Genomic DNA, 20991 nt, shown 5'->3' with positions numbered 1-20991 from the left:
GGGCTCAAAAGGTGTCACGAATGTGTTAATAGCCCAGGTGTGTGACCTGGGCTATTAACATCGAAACATCTCTTTATGAGAATCAGTATATTCTTTTCAATTTTAGGAATCATGCGAAGCCAGCAAACAATTAAGGGGAGTCTAACAGGAATAAATGCCAAAATATTGGTGAAACTGCTATTCAGTGGGTGTGCATTACACACCTAGCACATCCTGAATATATGCCCATGCATGAAGCATATATAGTTTGAATAAATATGCTAGTAAGTTAACTAATGATATTAAGAATGTGTATATATATATTTTTTATTTATTTTATTTTTTAAATTTAAGTTGTCAGTCAGCAGTTAGAATAGCAGAAATACAGGAAGATGGTTTCCTGTAAAATCAGGGTAAGACAAGGATGCACATTATCTCCACTCTTATTCTTCATTTATATACATCATATTATAAAAGAAAGTGACATTAGGCCTGATATTAGAATCTTTCCTAAACACATATAGTGCAAGTCTCCAGGAATCTCAAACTAAATTGAATAACTGTAACAAATCTGGCACGACCAAAACTATGAAAATAGGCAGGGGTATAAAAAACTTCAGCTGCATTCTGAATGGATATCCTATAGAACAAGTAAAATATTTCAGCTATTTAAGCACAATTTTTAGTGAAGATGGCAGTTTAAATCTGGAAATAGACAACAGAAAAGGCCAAACTGGTATGGTAGGCAGCCAGCTGAAGAAATTTTTATGCAATAAAAGAGAAATTAGCCAAAACACCAAACTAGCATCATACAAGACAGTGGTCACACCAATTTTAAGTTATAGATCTGAGAGTTGGGTTAGAAATAAAGCACTTGATCAAAGACTAGAGACTACAGATATGAGGATTCTGAGGAAAATTAGAGGAGTGAACCAATGGCATTAATGGTACAATTATTAAAAATGAAGATATTAGAAAATAACTTGACATTATTAGCATTCAAGAATGTGTCAGCAGAGCTAATTTAAAGTGGTATGGCCACTTAAATAGAAAAGTTCAGCCGCATTCTGAATGGAGATCCTATAGAAAAGTAAAATATCTCAGCTATTTAAGCACAGTTTTTAGTGAAGATGGCAGTTTTAATCTGGAAATAGACAACACTGCCTTAGAAGCATGAAATGTTACATATGACAATACTGGAGTGCTCATAAGTAACAGATGGATTTGGAGGAAAACTGTTTAAAGGAGATTAATAATAATGGAAACAATCATGTAGTGCTGTCACAGCAACCTGAACACTCCATGAGGCTACATGTCAGGAAATTGATTTTTTTTTTTTACTATATGAATCCCACTCATTAAGCCTACAGTACATTAGTATTGAGTATTGATACAGTGGTGAGCTAAGGTTTACACATACAGAAAAACCTTGCTCTCAAGACCAAAACATGAAACTTTTTTCAAGCCACTAATATTTAAAACTTCCAATACATGAGGTGTGCAGACTAAAATTGCAAGTGTTTTTGCGATTCACTAAAAGGAAATGCTTTAATGTTTGAATTATGGATTTCATATCCAGAAGTTTTATTTCCAGCTCTCTAGAAATAAAACTAATCTTCTTGACACCCACCTATGATCAATTAACTTAGTAGACTGAGGCTGAAAATTCATTCGCCACGTGTCTGAGAACTCGTCTGTAGTAAGGGCAAGTGGATTTCTGGAACCTGGTTGGAGGAATAGTGGAAGATATACAAACATTATTAAGGGGATGTTACAATAAGACGAGTGAGATTATGCAGCTTATGGATGGTGGAAGCAGAACTCAGGATCAGCAGCAGAAGCTGGCTAGGGATATCGTTAAGAAGCATAAGAGATCTGGGTTTTTCTTTTGGTAAGTGGCGAGTGTATGGAATAGGCTATCATTGGATATTGTGAGCATGTTTTCAGTCAATGTGTTTATGGAAATATAATAGGCATTTAAGTATGAGTGTTTGAAAGGCACTCCTTTGATGAGTCCTTGGCCAATGGAGGAGCAATCATATTAATATTTACAATAATTTAAAATTATTTATGGCTAATAAATTTAACTATATTTAGCCAGTTAAGAGAAATAAAAAGTCTATGCTTAAATGTATCTTGAGGTTCAAATAACTTATTACAAAGCTTATTTTTTTATTCAATAATAAAAATATTTAGAAACCTTATGAAAGAATGCCATTCTTTGAACATATTGCCTCTACCTTTTTTTCTCTTTGTTCATTAACTCTTAAACCACCTTTTACTGTTTCTTCACTTACAACGATACAATCCATGTCAGCTATTTCTGTTGATGGACCAAATGGGTCATATATGGGAACAGCATGGTATTCAACAGTGGGATCAATATCTTGAAGAAATTCTATCACACTGTCAGTTCTCTCATCTATAGGTTCTATTAACTCCCATAAAAGCTTTTCTAGAAAGAGTAAACCAGAAAGTATTAACTGACATATAACAAACATATTTTTATTCAAAAAAAAAAAATAAATAATAATGATTACAAAATTTGCAATTTTTCTCTGATATTCATTACCATAATGAAGGAAATTTGGAAATGGCTGTAGATCTGAAATTTCCTTTTAATTGATCTAGTATAGCTATTTGGATACTTAATTTTTCACATTATATTTTAATGAATAAAACAAGTATCTAAATAATAACTATGTAAATAAGTGAAGTATTTACTTATAATTTACATTAATACTTCATCTTGGTCAACAAAGTTTCTTCATAGGTATTAAAAAACAACAACAACAAAAAAAAAAACTTATGTGCATCCACACAAAACATCACTGACAGTAATTAAGTATTCACATTGGCACCTCCTCAACCAATTTTGCTTATTTAAGACAGTTTTTAACATATTCATGCTTATAGGGATGAAACAGTTCAGACTATCCTTGATTTTGCATAGACATGGAAACTGTCTCAGATTCCTGTTTCTGTATCACCAGGCATGCTATAAATTATGGCAAGTTTCTCAATTGAAATCAAGACTGCATGGAGGGTGGGGTATGGAAAATAATGCATTTTAGGATGTATATTTGAATTGTGAAAAGGTGTGTGTGAAATAACAATGAGACACAAACAACATGAAAAGACTGAAATAGAAACGAGGAAAAGAATAATTGAAAAGAAATACTTCAATTAGAGGCCAAGGATTTACTAATAATTTACAGTTGTGATAATATGTATGTGTATCCAATTAGTTGCTGGATTGGAATGAACTACACGTGAGCCTATAATCTCTAGATGTGAACACGAATATCAAGAGAGTAAGAGATCTGTTTGTGAAATACAACTACCCAATAGTAAACAGCAACAACCTGATACACTGGCAGCCAAATACCGAAAGAAACTTAAAAAACAGAAAATAAAAGATGAGAGTAATTTGATGGCATGGTCTACAATACATGAGCAGCCATTTTTATTAAATATTAAGTTAACAAAGTGCCCCCTCCTAACACACACACACAGGGCACTGATTCAGCCAGATCAGAGTTTTCTTCCACTGGATTCAATTCAGTGGAAAGAACCTTCATTTAACTATATGGATGCAAATGAAATCCCGAAGGCTGCTTCTGGAATCTGCCAGAACTCCACGATATCCTTTAATTAGACAAAAATAGCTGCCTGTAAATGCAAAACAAAAATTAAGGAATTGCTACCGATATTAAATGCAAACTATAAAACATAAGATTTATTTCGTTGCTAATTAAAGTGACAATTAAGATTGTAGAAAGAATATGCACTGTTTTTTTTTTCCCTTTAGGGAAAATGTATTTGCTTAATTTGGAGAAATGTGAAGCCGTTGAGAAGAACAATCTCTTGGATTTAAACTTAGCATATTAACATTGAAAGGTTTCCCCTCTCACCTCCCTTCCTGGAGAATGGAAGAGAGTAGCTACCTGAATATATTCAATAACAAATATATCTAGTAACTACACTATAGACACCGTAGTATTGAAACCTATACTATAAAATTAAGACATGCAGTGATGTTTTTTTGAAATGATTGCCAAAAGAACTAATTTGCTGAGAAGTTATGTATTCTGTCTAGTAATTGTGTGTTCTCTGGCTGATATGCATGTTTCATGCAATGAAAAACCAAGTTTCCAAGTTCCTCATTCATCATACAAATGCAGAATGCGTATGTAAAAAAGGTTTGTATCCAGTTTCTTTGACACTTGTAATTTTTAGCATAAATTGCATCACATTAAGTTTCAGCAATATTCCAATATGAAAATTTTGGAAGGAAAAAAAAAGGCTAAAGAATGTAAATGTGAAATTTCAAACGAAGTTAGCTTGAAAATGTATAGATTTGAGAATTCACCTTAGGTTTAACAATATTAAATGCAAACTATAGAACATAAGATTTATTTATTTCGTTGCTAATATTCTACTGGATTTCAAGTCATCTTAAACACAAGCAATTTTTAAACAGTCATTAACAATCTAGTGGTAGTCAAAACAATTCAAAATTGGAGTGGACAACACTAACACCAAGTGCCACGCCATGGGTAGGAGGTGCCCTTGTGCATAACTTTTTAAATTTATTTTCGTATATATAATTTACAACATCCTGAGGAGCCGACTCTTTTTTTAATAAAACATTGCAAAGTTTTTAATTCCTCAAATAAAGTCATACCATCAATATCGCGATTGTCGGAATCTTGATTGTCGCTCAGTTTTAAGTGCAAATCTTTACAATGTTTTATTGAATCTTCATCGTTCCAATCTTTCAATTTGCTAATGTCTCTTATAACTTTAAAGTCCTCGCTATGTTGTTTTAAGAGTATGAATCTTCCCGTGACTGAAGTTATTGTCGTGTCTAAAATCGCGAAGAAAAAATTTATTTTAAAATTTTGTTTAGGATCATGCGTTGTCTCATCTGATGCTTAGTAACCAAACATTTTTGTTTTTGTTCTTTTGCAAAAAATATCTGGAAAAATAGGCTCAATATTAAGATCGTTTGTTACTTCTTTTGCAGTTCTAATAACATTTTCAAAATATTGGTCTATTTAGCAAGTATTTAATTCTTGTATAGCATAATCAAGATTTTCTTTTTCCTATATCAAATGTCGGATTCTGCATTATTTTGATTGCAACATTTATGAGACTTAAGATTTCGTACCGAACATGAACAGAGCAAATAAATTTAAACGAATAAATCTTTGAAATTAAGTTGTCTGCCTGAACTCTAGAATCAATATCTTTAGTTTCATCTTCTGTAATATCAAAAAGAGCCTGGTAAATTTCCTTGATATTATTTTTAAGTGGATTTATTGCTTCTATTCTACTTTCCCACCTAATAGCAAAAAGTAGTTTCAAATTTAAAACATGAATATGTTTTTTTAATATTTCCCAACACTTTACAGATATTGAAAAATAATTATATAATTCCTATATTACCTCAAAAAATTTACAGTTACACAGGATATCTTAGCTGCATCATTAACTACTGTGCACCAGATAACTTCTTTCTTTGGTTTTTTTATTATTTTTTTTATACGACATCTAGGGGCTAACACACTTACTACAGAATTTGATTTTTCAGATGTTTTGAATAATAAATATGCTTACATTATAGGTATTTTTTTGAAAATTAACATGTAGAGATATTAGCCACTGATCGATTTCTCAGTGATATTTATTTAATATTTTTTACATTCTGGTAATTGTTAAATAATTAATACATTTCTAGAATATTAAAATTATTTATTAAAAAAATTAGTAAAAGGACCCCAACCCCAATGTCTTCCAACCAGAACAAGAACAAATATATAAATAAATCTCTTATTGAAAATTATTTTCTAGACGTTTACCCAACATAAGATAAAAATCTTCTGTTTTCAAAATAAGGTAATTAACTAAAATGAAACAATTTAACTGATTTTCAAACTTAGCAAAAATATAATAGGCGTACTTACTTTACATCAAAAATAATCCAAATTCACAAAAAATTTACTAAACAACAATAAATATATTTTATAAAACAAAAGGCAACCGCACAAAATGAAATGATGTAAAAATACACCAAAAAAGTATAAAGAAAGGGCCAATTGCAGAATGTGTAAACAAACCTAGATCTAAAGATTTTATAGCTCATTAATAACCTATGTTTATTAATTTAAGTCGAGCCGAGTCAGCGTGATCTGCCGATAGTCTCCCCTCCCCCCCACATATACAGGATTTTTAGCTATGGTCCATTAGCTGATTAATAATATGTTTATAATTTATAAACTATTATCTTTAAAATTTTGTCTATCAAAAATCCAAAAATAAGTACACAACTAAAATCAAAGTCAAAAATTGTCCAAAGTTACTTAAACACAGAGTACACAGTACACTCAATATGTTTCACATTCAAAATTGAAATGACGCTGAAAAAAAATGTAAGAAGTGCATATCATGCTAATTCGTCTATCCAAATTCAAAGCAGAATTTAAGAAAACGAACAGCGTAATACACACCTATGTTTCAGACTTTGGATAGATCAGTGTTTCTGAAACTTCAGATATCTGGGTACCCCTTCTTTAATTTTCATTATCATCATATATCTTATCAAAATAATAATAAAAATATATTTCATTGTAAATGTCTGTTTTATTTGAATTCAGATGTACATTTACACAAAAAAATATGATTTATTTTTAATAGAACAAAATTTATAAAGATACTATACATTTTTACTTAATATAAATAATTTATCATCAATGAGAGAAGTGAAATTGCTTCTGCTATATTGCTCTTTTGTGTGTTTTACAAATCAAGTCTTTAACCAACGATCCATACTTAAGAATTTGAAAGCAAAAAAAATTACCATATTTACTCGAATATAACTTGCACTTTTTTTTCCCCAAAATTAAAGCTAAAAAAATTGTAGTGCGAGATATATGTGGGGATTTTCGGAAACTAAAGTTTTCAAGAAAAAAACAAACTGAAAATGGGTATGACTTACCAAGAAGTTTCTATTCTCCATCACTTCTTCTGTCCTCAGGAGCAGTTTCTTTGGCAACATCAAAGTTATCTACCCAAATAGAGTCATCTTCTTTCCCATTCTTCTTCTTCTCTTCCGTCTAAGACGAGGTGAGTCTTCTCATGAGCAGGATCTTCCAGTCTTCTCAATTCCTTGCTGTTTGAAAAAGTTCCTTATATGTTCTGCATCCCGAGATGTTCTTTATTAATTTTCCCATTATATCAAGCAAAAATTACCAGTAATTTAAGACCTGAGATACATAATGAACAATCCTTGACAAATTACTAATGAGAAGTGAAAGATGTGCACAACTGAAGGCCACTAGAGAAAGAGCAGCTATTAAGAAGTGCATATGATTGGTGCGGTATTAACAAAAGATCACACGACCCAAACAAAAAAGCAAGCTGACAATTGAATGGAAATACTAATTCTCTTAAACCAATTTCGATAATATCTGAAATACATTCACTATATATTTCTTAGTTTTAAGACGTTCATGATGGGATAGTGTCAAGCAAAACCATATGTTGCACCGGCAACATGTGGTTTTGCTTGGGTCTATACAGCAGTTTCTGTTGGAGGGGAGATGCGATTCATTGGTTAGTGTTTATATTCCCATTTGTCTCTAATTGCACTATTTGTTGAGAAATATATTACACAGTCTGCAAATGTCTGTGTAATATATTTGTTTTTTGTATTTCTGCAGTATAGTTGCTGTTATGGAGGGCGTATTGTTTACTGCAGGGAGTGAGTTATCGCTCCAATGTGAAAGTTGGGGTGATAGTGACTTGCAATTTGAGTAGGAGAATTCATGCATAATATAATTTAATATATATATATATATATATATATATATATATATAAAGGGTGTCCCAAAATTCACGCAAGATTTAAATTTACCATTTGTGCGGTAAAGTGTTGCCAACGAGAAAAAAGACAGCATGACAGCTGACAGTTCAGGGTTATTAAAAATGGAGCATTACACGAAAGAACAACGCATTTTCATTGTTGAGCAATATTTTAAAAATAATGAAGGTTTGGCAGCTACAGTTCGCAATTTTCGTACAAAATATGGCTGGAATAGTGATTTAACTTCAACTGTGAAAAGATTAATTAAAAAATTCAAGGAAACTGGATCAATTAGTGATCTTATACACTCTGGCCGTCCTTCAACAAGTTGTTCAACAGAAAACATCGAAGCAGTTCGTGAGTGTTGCTGCGAGTCCAGGAACATCAATTCGGCACCATGGTCTTGAATTGGGCATTTCGAGAAGCTCTCTACAGCATATTCTCACGAAAGATTGGCATCTTTATGCTTACAAAGTTCAATTGACTCAAGAACTGAAGCCTACTGACCACACACAGCGAAGAGAGTTTGTTGAATGGATTATGGAACAACAACAAGCGGATGCTTATTTTTCGAACAAAATCATCTTCTGCGATGAGGCTCATTTTCATCTTGATGGCTTCGTTAATCGACAAAATTGTCGCATTTGGGGTTCAGAAAATCCACGAGTGATTGTTGAGAAACAAATGCATCTACGTGTCACTGTTTGGTGCGGATTTTGGGTTGGAGGCATCGAAAATTCGGCTGGTAAGGCAATAACAGTTAATGGTGCTCGCTACTGCAACATGATAATCCAGTTTTTTGTGCCTAAATTGCAAGATATGGATGTGGACGACGTGGTTTCAACAAGACAGTGCCACATGCCGAGAAACAATTCAATTACTGCATGAGTCATTTCCTGGTCGTGTAATTTCCCATTTTGGTGATCAGAATTGGCCGCCCAGATCATGTGACTTAATGCCGTTGGACTTTTTTCTTTTTTTCTTTGGGGTTTTTTGAAGTCTAAGGTTTATGCCAACACGCTCACGACCACCCACGCCTTGAAGGAGGAAATTGAGCACTGTATCAATGAAATTCAGCCACATTTATGCAAAATGGTCATGGAAAATTTCGACAAAAGTGCGCGTATGTGCCAGCAAAGCCGTGGAGGCCATTTACCCAATATGCTATTCCATGCATAACCCTATACTGTATACTTTATCAATAAGAAATTACAATTTTTAATTAAAAACCTGTGTTTTCTATCAAAATTACTTCTTGTTGCATGAACTTTGGGACACCCTGTGTGTGTGTGTGTGTGTGTGTACACACACAATAAAAGTTTATGAAATTCACATTGTATGATACTTATGGGTTGTTACGTTAAGTATCTAATAAGTGGTTTCTAAAATATTTAGTTTTAGTATGTATGACTAATTTTTTTTATTAATAAAATATAATAAGCACATATTTAACTGTCAATGGGAAATGGTGCCTTTTTAATTTGGTAAACTAAACAGTGTATTTTTGTAAAACATCTTGTTGCCGTAATACGGTTGAACGAGCGCCCTTATTAAGCAGGCTCGTGAGGCAGGCTGCTTCTATGTTACACCCTGTCGATGGTACTAGGCAAAGCATAGCATAAGAATGAATTCACAGTCTGTCTTAAACTAACAATTTCTACTAAAAATATAATAAACAATCGAGAATATTTATACAATTTTCGCTGAGCTGATGCTTACTCTGTGAAATAAAATCTGTGGTAATATTGATAACGTTTCACTTCAAACAAATCATAATAAAACTGGTGATGTATTAAGTTAAAAATGTTAGATTAAGAATTCATACTTTGACTGATTTCAAATTTCATTTTTATTGCATTAACTATAATTTGTAATTGTGCAATTTATATAGTACGATATAATTCAAGAATAAGAAAATTTATATATTTTTAAATATTTCCCGTTGTGAAATGGCACCCCTCACTTCAAGTGCCCTTGTGTGGGGCACAATCGCACTGCATGACCTTGCTAACACTTTACTTTAGTACCCACTAATGTTTTTGGTAAATTAACAAGATCATACTTTCGCTGATTCCAAAAGTTGTATATTTGTAATAACCTCTATGCAACCCTGTAATTTTTTCCCTACCCTACAAACATATCTAAGTCCAGTGTGATGAAGTGTCAAAAATTATCTGCCAGTCCTGACTTGCCATAACAATTGTAACCAATATTTATATTCTCTGAGTTAGACATGAACAGATCCTGTTCATGTCAATTTGCTCTTAGGTTAATGAACGAGGTCTTAGTTTGATGTGTCATTTGCATGAGGTGTAGAGATTATATATAGTCCTCTAGCTATCTTTTACAAGTACCAAACATATAGGGGATAAGCACAGATTTTGAGCAATGGGTAATAAGGGACATATAGGATTTATTTTATAGGGGTTGTAGCTAGTGGCTAAAAAAAATTTATAATCTATTACAGCCTCATTCAGTTTGCAATTTTTGTATATACAGGAAACAGCCTTCATGTATAGTAAATCTGAATAATTCATACAATCAAAAGTAGGACCTGATAGAATCAAGAATCTCAGTGGGTACATTAGCAGACATGTAATATCAAAGCTGATTATGGTGGTCTGAGCTCTCTTGCCACCACCCTAACCATCTGTTGGGGGCAACATGGATTTCCTGAAACATTATATTGCCTCCCACAGACACTGCTGTAGGAGGGGATGCATGTTTGCATTATGCAAACTTATGGTTTTGCTTATGAAGCTATATAGTACCTCCAAATGCAGTATCTAACTTAAAATAATTGTCCTAACAGTTGTCCAAATTTTCAATTGCATGAAATAAGTGGTAACAATTATTTTATAATGCAGTCATTGGATGCTGAAAGCAAATACAGATGTATATGCATGTGCGTATTTACATATGCATGCAAACTGTATTTACTCGAATATACCTTGCCCTCGTGAATATTTTGCACCCTTGATTTTAGTTTACAAAAAAATAAATTAAAAATTTTCGCATATACATGGGTGGTCTGAAAAGTTCTCTGCCTCGACCATACATGGCAACACTATCAGCAACATTTTTTCCCCCCAAGTTGGTACATCTGTCATAAGCATCCATGTGAAATTAGTTTTTTTTTTATACAGCTATCTGAAGCAAAAGTGTTGTCTATATCCCTTGAAATGGATAAAATTGAGTATCACGTGGTTATAAAATTCTTTATAAAAGAAGGTTTGATGCCAAAAGAAATTCATTTGAAGTTCATAAAAGTTTATGGGCACTCTTCTCCTTTGTTCTCGACAATTAAGAAATGGGCTTCCAAGTTTAAACATGGCCGACCGGTCTTGAAGATGATCCAAATGGAGGATGTCCAAAAAGTGTAACAACACCAGAAATCATTGATCAAGTGCGAATCAAAGTGCATGGAATTGCTGAGACTATAGGCATTTCAAAAGAATGCGTAAGATATATTTTGCATGAAGAATTGCATATGAAAAAGCTTTGGGCAAGATGGATGCTGTGCTTGCTCCCAGCAGATCAATGCACTCGCATGAAAATCTCTGAACAGTGCTTGGAGCATTTAACAAGAATAAAACTGATTTTGTGCATCGAGTTATTACTATGGATGAGACTTGGATTCACCATTACACACTACAATACAAACAGCAGTCAAACCAGTGGACAGAAGCCAGTTGCTCAGTGCCAAAGAAGACAAAGTCGGTTCCATCAGCAAGAAAGGTCATGACATGGTGTTTTGGGGGTGCTTAAGACATTTTGTTTATTAATTATCTTTAAAAGGGTAAAACAATAACCGGGGAATATTATTCCAATCTTTTAACCAGACTAGATGAAAATATTTGTGAGAAAAGACCTGGTTTGCAGAAGGAAAAAAATCATCTTTCATCAGGACAATGCACCTGCCCACAAAGGTTTTGGCAATGGGAAAATTAAGGGATCTGCACTATGAATTGTTGGAACATCCACCCTCTTACCTAGATTTGACTCCCTCTGACTTCTATTTCTTCCCCAAAATAAAAATCTTCACTGGTAAGTGTTTCTTTGAATCAAATTGCAGCTGTAGAGGGGAATTTTGCAGATCTTACTGAGAACCACTACAGGGATGGGATAATGGCTGGAGCATTGCTGGAATAAATGTACGAGGGCTGTTCAATAAGTAATAAGACTAATTTTACTGTGGCGAAACCACCCATCACAATATTATTTTCTGTGGAATAAAGAAATGTTGCTGTCTGTATTAACAAAAGAGGTTGATAGATGGCGTATACGGGCTGATGTGCCATAGTGTCACGTGACTAAACGCAAGCTTGTTTCGGTGTGCCTACGAGCCGCGACCAGTCATCGAAATGGAAGCATCCTCGGAACAGTGTTATGCGATTAAATTTTGTGTGCGTTTGCAAAAATCGGCATCGGACACTTAACATGATATGTGAAGCTTTCCACGATGAAGCAATGTCGAGGGCAAGTGTTTTTCGCTGACATAAAACTTTTAAGGAGGGAAGGCAAAATGTGGAAGATCTTGAACGTGAGGGAAGCCCTTCAACATCCATCACAGAGACAATGATCAACGCAGCGATTAACATCAAGGAGGATCGCAGAATTACGGTATACCAGCTGCATGTTGTTCTGAATATTTCTGTGGGAAGTGTTCACTCAATCATGGCTGAACATTTGGGACTGAAACGTGTTTGCGCCCGATGGATTCCAAAACTCTTGACACCGGAGCAAATGCAGCATCGAGTGGATGTGTGCACAGAATGGAAAGAAAGACTGGAACAAGAAGGTGACAACTTCTTAAAATGCATCATTACAGAAGATGAAGCTTGGTTGTATCACTATGACCCTACAATGAAACAACAAAGCAGTGAATGGAAGCATTCATCTTCGCCTACCTCCAAGAAAGCATAAACTAAAATAGGCTGGTAAAGTTATGACCATAATGTTTTTTTGACTATGAAGGCATTGTTTACCAACACGCTGTACAACCCGGGAATACTGTAAACGGCTAATACTATGCGGATGTTTTACGGGCAATAGTACAGCACGTCAAAAGGAAGCATCCATTGCTGAAGAATGGCTTCTTATTGCACCACGATAATGCAAGGCCACATATTGCAGAAGAACAACATAGATATCCTACCACACCCTCCATACAGTCCTGATCTCGTGCCGTGTGATTTCTGGCTGTTTCCTCAGCTCAAGAAAACACTAAGAGGCCGCCATTTCGAAAGCAACAAAGCATGCGTAAAAGCTACGGAGGTGGTTTTGAAAGAACTCTCAAAAAACGGACTTTCACATTTGTTTAAGAAGTGGATGCAACGTTGGGACAAATGCATCGCGTCTCACGGTAGTTACTTCAAAAAAGACCATGTAAATGATGACGATTAAAGGTAATCTGTTTTCTGTATAAATAGTCTTATAACTTATTGAACTTATTGGGGATGTTAATTAATGTCAGCTCTTTGCTTTATGTGGATGATGTTATACTTCTAAATAAATCCGCTACAAGTCTGTAAGATTCTCTGACTAAATTGAATAGCTGTTGTAATAGATATGGTATGAAGGTCAGATTAAAAAGACAAAGACAATGAAAATAGGCAGAATCATTGAAAATGTCAACTGTGTTGTGAATGGAGAACCTGTGGAACAAGTAAAGCATTTCAGCTACTTAGGCACGATTTTTACTGAAAATGGTAAATTAAATACAGAAATAGACAACAGAATCAGCAAAGCTGGTATGGTAGGAAGTCAATTGAATAAATTCATATGGAATAAGAGAGAAATTAGTCAAAACACTAAATTAGCTGTATACAAGAGTGTTCCAACCAGTTTTAACTTGTGGATCTGAGAGCTGGGTCAGAAGTAAAACACTTGACCAAAGACTAGAGACCTCAGATATCAGAAGTAAAACCTGAGAAAGATTAGAGGTGTGAACAGATGGCATCAATGGCAATATCATATTAAAAATGAGGATATTAAGAAAGAACTTGACATTGTCAACATCCAGGAATGCGTTAGCAGAGCTAATCTCAGTGGTATGGTCACTTAAACAGAATGGGCGAAGAAAAATTAGTGAAACAAGTATTCTCTGGCAGGTTGGCAGCAAAACGACCCAGAGGAAGACCAAGATATAGGTGGATTGATACGGCACAAAGTGCCTTAGACAATAGAAATATAAGATCTGATAATGTTGGAGTCTTGACAAGTAACAGACTGATTTGGAGGAAAATTGTAGATAAGAAGTTAGTAATGATGTAATTTTTTTTCATGTAGTACTATCATATCCTGTACACTCCTTGAGGGTACATGGCAGGAATTGATGATGATGAACTTATTGAACAGCCTACGTATTAGTCTTAAGAAAGATTACGCTGAAAAAATAAATAATTTTGAAATTATAAATTCGTTTTTTCATTGTTATGCTGAAAACTTTTCAGACCACCCTTGTATATATCTTGCACACGAAAAAAGTTTAAAACTTTTAAGAAATAGACAGTGAATTTTGTTATGGCAGTTTCAGATATTTTGGAATTCGGTTGAAGAGGATCAGCATTTCAACTCAACAATCATCAGCCTGCCTTGGTCATTGAGTCACACAATCTTTTGTTAATACTGTACCAATCATATGCACGTCTTCACAGCTATGCTATCTCTACTATTGCTGTCTGTTTTGCACTCCACTTTCTCCTCTCGTTAGTCATTCATTAAGGATTGTTCTTAACGTATTTCAAGTCTTGTAAATTACTGGTAATTTTTGCTTGAACTATAGAGAAAAAAGTTCAAGTAACAGTGCTGGTTTTTAAACTCAAAATTATTGATTTTGCAGAAAAACATGGCAAATAAGCTGCAGGACGTGAGTTTACAGTGAATGAGTTTAATGTGTGATATTGGTGTAAACAGGAATGATTCCAAAATGATAAAAATACAAGCAATAATGAAACTGCTTAATTACAGAAGCATTGTCACTAAAGATTCAAATATATGAATTTGAATTACTTCGGCCACTTACTTTCATCATGATTACATGATGAAAGTAAGTGGCCGATCATGTAAATAATGTCTATAACTAAAATTTAAATGCATTCATTTTATAAATAACGTGAGCAATTAGAAATTATAATGAATACTGAGGATTTAACTTAGTTTTTTTTCCTGGAAAACTTTAATTTATGAAAATCCCCGCATATATCTTGCGCCATGATTTTTTAACTTTAATTTTAGGGAAAAAAGTGCAAGTTATATTCAAGTAAATACTTTTAATTGCATTTGAGATTTTAAATGTCATTAAGACAGTTTACAAATGCTAATTTTACAAATAAAATTCTACCAAAAAAGTTGCAACTAACATACCATATTAACTTTGTCAATGAGTCCACCGATGTGACATACATATGGTAATGAGAGTTCCTGCAGGTATGATAAACTTGCGAAACATATCCCAACATGAACGTGTTAAGGATGTAGCTTTTTCAGTTTTTGAAATAAAAAAATTTTCTTTTACAAAGGCAGGTGAGTTAGCTTTGAGGAGGCAAGTGATTATGCTTGGCTGGTTTTTAAGTACAACCATATAGTAAAAATATTAATTATTGCATGATAGGAAGATTTATTTTATTGCATGGGCAAATTCATGTTGTCCTAAGGCTCACCGTGGGAGACCCAAACTATCAACACTATCTATCGTATCTCTCAAACAAAGAAAACCCATTCTATTCACCACTCTCCTAGCAAAAAAAATCTTGTCCTCATGCCCTTGCTAACAACACTCGTACTTAAACTCCAGGAATGACCTCTTGTTCTGTCCCTTCTAGCCAAGAGTTGAAACATATTTCCGGCAACAATTTTATAAAATTCTTTAACTTAAATGTTTCCGTTACCCCCTTTTTGCCTATCAAACCATTTTTTTTTCAATCCATAAACTCACAATCTATCACCATCTTGGTCACTTGCCTCTGGATCATCTCCACCACTTCTTCATCCCCAAGTGACCAGACGTAAGCACAGTAATCCAGAAGTGGTCATATCAAATCTGTATAAAGAGGAATGACAATGCCTTTATCTCTGCTTGTTAGTGTGTTCTTTAATAACTAAGTAATCCTGTAAGCTACTTTGGGTACTTTAGCAATATGCCTTCTGAACTTGAACTATCTACTACTTCTCTCAAATCTGATTTCATTAATTTCCTGGAGTACAGTTCTCTCAATGTGGTACACAGCTTGCAATCTTCGTATCCCAATATGCATAACTTTACATTTTTCCACAAAGTTAGTAAGGCATCTCTCAAAACAAAAATGTTTTGGTGATGTGATTCATGCAAGAATGGATTTCATTACAATAAAAAAGAATAAACATTGGCTGAAAATGACAAGCATCCTAATTAGCAATGAACTGCTAGAATAAAGAATCATTAGCCAATATAAACCAATTACAATATATGCAAGAAGAGTGACCATCCATAGAATCCAAAGAAATTCTTGTCTTTGAATATATTAAGACCCAACACACTCAAGCCTAAGAATCTGTGGCTAAATACTGGTGCAACATTTGTTGTACTCATAAAGCATTATTCCTCTCCCACCAAAAAAATTTGATGTTGACAAAATGCAACAAAAGCCTAAAACATATACTGCAGTAGCAGCAGAGATGCCAGAACAGGTATATTTATACAAAAAAGAGTGTAATTTGAGTTGTGCATTCTGGTTTTTACAGCCTCCACTTCTATACTTCTTAGTCATGATATACACCTCACTGTTTGGAGTTTACAGGTTTAATAAAATGAAGGTCAAGTGAAATCATTTTCAGTATGTGCATTATCAACATCCAAAAACATGTTATACTCTTTAGTGATCAACATCCATCTCATTTTCCTTTGTGTTAGGTGGGATGGACAGTTGCAGCCAAGCAATTTGGCATCTCAAAACACATCTACCGTTTATGATAGAGTAGTTAATCCTATCTGACTCTTTGTAAACTGTGCATATTCTTCTGGCTGGATTGCCTGTTTTGCAGGATGAAAATCCCTGTCACTTTCAGATGAAAAGTTCTGATAAAGGTTCTTTGCATCCTAGACTGGATTTGAACCCAGGTCTTTCCAATCAAAGAGCATTGTGATACCCAATGAGCAATGGAGGCTCTGATAATCACTGCTGCTGAAAGTTCTGTTTTGTTAATTGATAGTACAAGGACAGGTTCAGTTCAATAAAACTAATAAATACTGCATAGGTTGATATATAGAAAACAGTCGCCAGGTGTATCCAAAATGTACCAGAAATTCATCTGACAGAATATCATGAAAATGTTTGAGAACACCTGAAATGGATTCACAATTATTTAACACTATAAAATTCTGATAAACAAGTTATATAAATATCATTAAAAGCAGAAAGGACTAAATTAGTAACCTAGTTATTATAATTTACAAATGTTTGAACAACAAAAAAGTCAATACTTACTTGGTAACATATCTCCATCTGTAATACCAATTGTTAGTTGCTGTGAAGTTCTTATGGTAGCATCACTAAGCAAAATTTTGTGTCCATTATGAAGTCTATCAAATGTACCTCCAAGTATAACTTTCTTATAGATTTTAAGAGGTTTATTATTTTGAAATGTTTCTGAACATTTTTGTGTTGAACAAGATTTTATATTTTTATCAGTGGTTAAAACATGCACATTTGAACATTCTTTATTAAACATATATTTCAGATATTTATCAATATTTGTTGTTGACGTTTGTGAGTTGGTAAGTATTACCTGAAAGTTACACTTTAAATGATGTTCAAGATGATTTTTAGACTTAGCAAAACCTTGAAGAACACGTATATCAAGATGAGAGCAAAATGAAGATGCTTGGCAATAGATGGCTGGAATAATTTTAGTAAGGAGATGAAGATCTACCTCAGAGTTACTATGAACTGGAAGTAATTCTTCCTGATCTGGTTCCAACTTAATGTAGAGGCACTTATTCACTAGGCCTTTAGCAGCACTGAGATAATGTCCCACGTGAGATATTAAATTTCTTAATGGTGTAGTTAGAATTAGAAGACCGGTCTGAAACACAGCATTCTTACATCCAGTCATTTCTTCAGAGCTTCCAGAAATTTCACGGTCCTAGAAAACAGAAGTTTTATGTTGTATTATTAGAATCCTCTAATTACTATGAAACAAATCTCCCTTATTATTTCTTAAATAAGAATTAGGTTTTCTGCTACATTCACTTCAAGAAACTAAATTTTTCAAAAGGAGAGGTGGGGAAGGGGGATAGTGCAAAAGCCATTTTACATCTTTATATAAGACTTTTATGCTGAATCTTGTTTACCCTTTTTTAGGCATTATTTCAGTCATAATCACATTCCATTTCAATTATTAGCAAGCTATGGAATCAGACTCGTTGCTGGTCTCACTCCACTAGCAGCATACTTATCATATCAATGAGTAAGGTTCAGCATACTGAACCTTAACTCATTCAGAATACATTCCAGCAATACGTTCAACTTAGTGACCTCTCCATGAAAATATTCTCCTTAGTCCCTTTTACAACATCCTGACAACTTTCAGGAATAAATGTCCATTCTTCTCCCTCTTGCTTTTTACTATGCATACTATGCAGCTCCCAGTATAATCCCCCTCACAGAAATAAGGTGACAAATTTGTGTATAAGAATCTACTGTGGTCAGATCTTGGATTGATACAACTACCTCATCTCTACTGCACTCAAAGTGCAACACCTTATATCATTAAAATCAATCCTACTTATTCAACTAAGCAAAAAGTCAATTTAAATCTTCCTAAAGGAAACGAACATTAGAATTAATTCTTATAACTCTCTCCAACTCAGGATCACAAGCAAAACTTAATATCCCATATTAATTCACATGAATAATAACCAAGCTGAATAGCAGTGGCTCAAGAAGAAAACCTGTGCAACAGTTGGTAGCTACTCTGTTCTGGGAAGACAGCTCTCACACATACATCACTGGCTGGTATCTTTCAGGTAGCCAATCTGATTATTAACTATTTCCATCTCCCTAAGTCTGCACTAACCTGTGAAATGCCTTGAAACTCCAAGAATATCATTCAATGAATAACCATCCATATAAGGATATCACTTTTTCATAAAATACAAGTAGATGACTAAAGCAAGGCATTCCTTTACAAACCAGTGCTGATAATCAGAGAATCCCATGTCTGTCAACTAACATTTCATTCCAAATCAACCCCTCCAATACCTTAACCACAGACATGATTCATTAATGGAAACATTACTTGGATACAACACTATGATTTTGTTCTCCTTCCACTCCACTGGGTGCTTTCCCTATTGCAAATTTATTATGCAATTAAGTAAAGAGAACAATCCTTTTGCACATAACCTAAAAATGCATATTGATATCATTCAATTGCATAGTATTCTTAACATTTATCTTAGCCTTTGTTACCTCTCAGCTAATTCAAAACAGTCCATCTGCTTTCCTTCTGGAAAGTGTATAGTATCATTTGCATCAATATGAAAAATTCACAAACAGTGCTAATTAAATAATTCCATTATGCCCTGGTCACTGTCATATCATCACCATCCACCAGTGTCAATCTCTCATAATTGTTCGTCCTCTTGCTTACCACATAACAAAAGAACTCTTGAATTTTCTTTGAACTTTATGAGCTAATCCTCTCATATTACACTTTTTCCATCCTTACCTTGCCAGTCAGTTTTCTGGTTTGCATTTTATATTCCTTATACACTTGGTCATTGTCTGCTATAACTTTGCTTATATTTGGTTATTGCCTGCTATATTGACTATTCCACACTACTTGCTTAATTTCTGCTGTCCATCAATTTCACTAAACCTTATTTATTTACAAAACTTGTACGTTGTACATTGTCTGGGTAAGATTCATTGTAACCAATTCCAATGCTTAACTTATTTTACTAGCAGACTATGGAGTTCAATAATCACCTGGTATTAAGCTATGGAGTTCAATAATCACCTTCATTTCATGGTATTAAGCTTACTGGAATCACACCATTTCTTTTTCCTTTCAAGTTCGCAGTCCATTCAGAAGAGACATAGGAATACTAAATAATTTGGACATGTTTTCTGATCCTGATGGCACATCTGAAACTGTACTCAAACATTGTGCTCTAGAGTTAACAAAAGTCCTGTATCATCTCTATAATCTTTTATACTTAGCTGTATTTATCCTAATACACTAGAGAAACATCCAGGATATTCCACAAAAAGATGACTACTATCAATCTACTGACCAAATGCAATCAACTCAATCCTCTCCAAAATAATGAAGAAAGTCAGCAATAGTCAAATTCTCCATTACCAAGAGGCCCACCAGTTAATCAGCGACCACCAATATGGATTCTGTCATTCAAGTCTCATGACTGAGCTCTTAGATTAGATCACCCACTACTGGACATAACACGGAATGTTCAGAGAAACATGCTTCCCACTTGCCCCTGTCTGGCATTGAGGCCTGCTAAGCAAATTGCCATCCTTTCGTCTACCTATCACCCTCTGTAAGTGGGTAGCCAGCTTTCTGTCCAGTTGTAGATGGCTTCCTTCCTCTCTGAACTTCACCATGCATGAGTTTCTCAGGGCTCTGTTCTATCACTTACCCACCTTTTTCCTGTACGCTTAAATGACCTATTTCAATCACACTAATCCTATTCACAGTTTTGCTGATAATAGTACTCGCCATTCATTCCACTTATTCAAACTATGCAGTACTTGACCCGAAGCTTCAAATTCATCTTCAATCATTGCCTTAAACAAATCTTCATACCATCCTTCCATAGGGAAATGAAAATCTGGTCAACCTTCAATGCCACCAAAATGCAGCCTCACCTGTTCTCTCACGCAAGGTTCTCAAGTTCATCTACACTTGCCTTCAGTAATATACAAATCACCAGACAGGATCAGATCTCTTTGCTTCAATTATTATTTACCTTCAGCCTCTCCTGAAAGTAAACACATCACATCAACTGCTGCTCCAGCATTTAAAAAACTAAGCATTCTCTACTGCTCAAGATGCTGTTTTTCATCCACCTAGCTGCTAACTATACAAATCCCATATCTGCTCATCTTTAGAATACTGCTCATGTTTAGGATTGTGCATCT

General features: G+C 34.2%; 1 protein-coding gene across 6 annotated transcripts in view; it reads right to left on the bottom strand.

Moving 5' to 3' along the window:
- Ppat-Dpck (Bifunctional Phosphopantetheine adenylyltransferase - Dephospho-CoA kinase) overlaps window positions 1-20991 on the bottom strand; it is a 106149-nt gene that overhangs the window by 45370 nt on the left and 39788 nt on the right. For 5 of the 6 annotated variants that reach the window (XR_016548449.1, XM_090394175.1, XM_090394174.1 and 2 more), the window contains exons 2-3: window positions 17314-17971; window positions 2220-2434 (exon numbers count right to left, since the gene is read on the bottom strand). Coding sequence is in view for 5 of the 6 variants with exons in the window: in XM_090394174.1 (XP_090250300.1) it covers window positions 2220-2434; window positions 17314-17971 (873 nt within the window). In the remaining variant the exon portion in view is untranslated. The remainder of the gene's footprint in view (window positions 1-2219; window positions 2435-17313; window positions 17972-20991) is intronic. The other variant, XM_090394178.1, reaches the window with a different exon arrangement.

Source organism: Typopeltis vanoorti, chromosome 6 (genome assembly GCF_054136105.1).
Source record: "Typopeltis vanoorti isolate ZY-2024b chromosome 6, IOZ_Tvanoo_1.0, whole genome shotgun sequence".
Classification (NCBI taxonomy): Eukaryota; Metazoa; Arthropoda; class Arachnida; order Uropygi; family Thelyphonidae; genus Typopeltis; species Typopeltis vanoorti.
The sequence above is the reverse complement of the archived record's forward strand: the minus strand, read 5'-3'. Positions and strand labels throughout refer to the sequence as shown.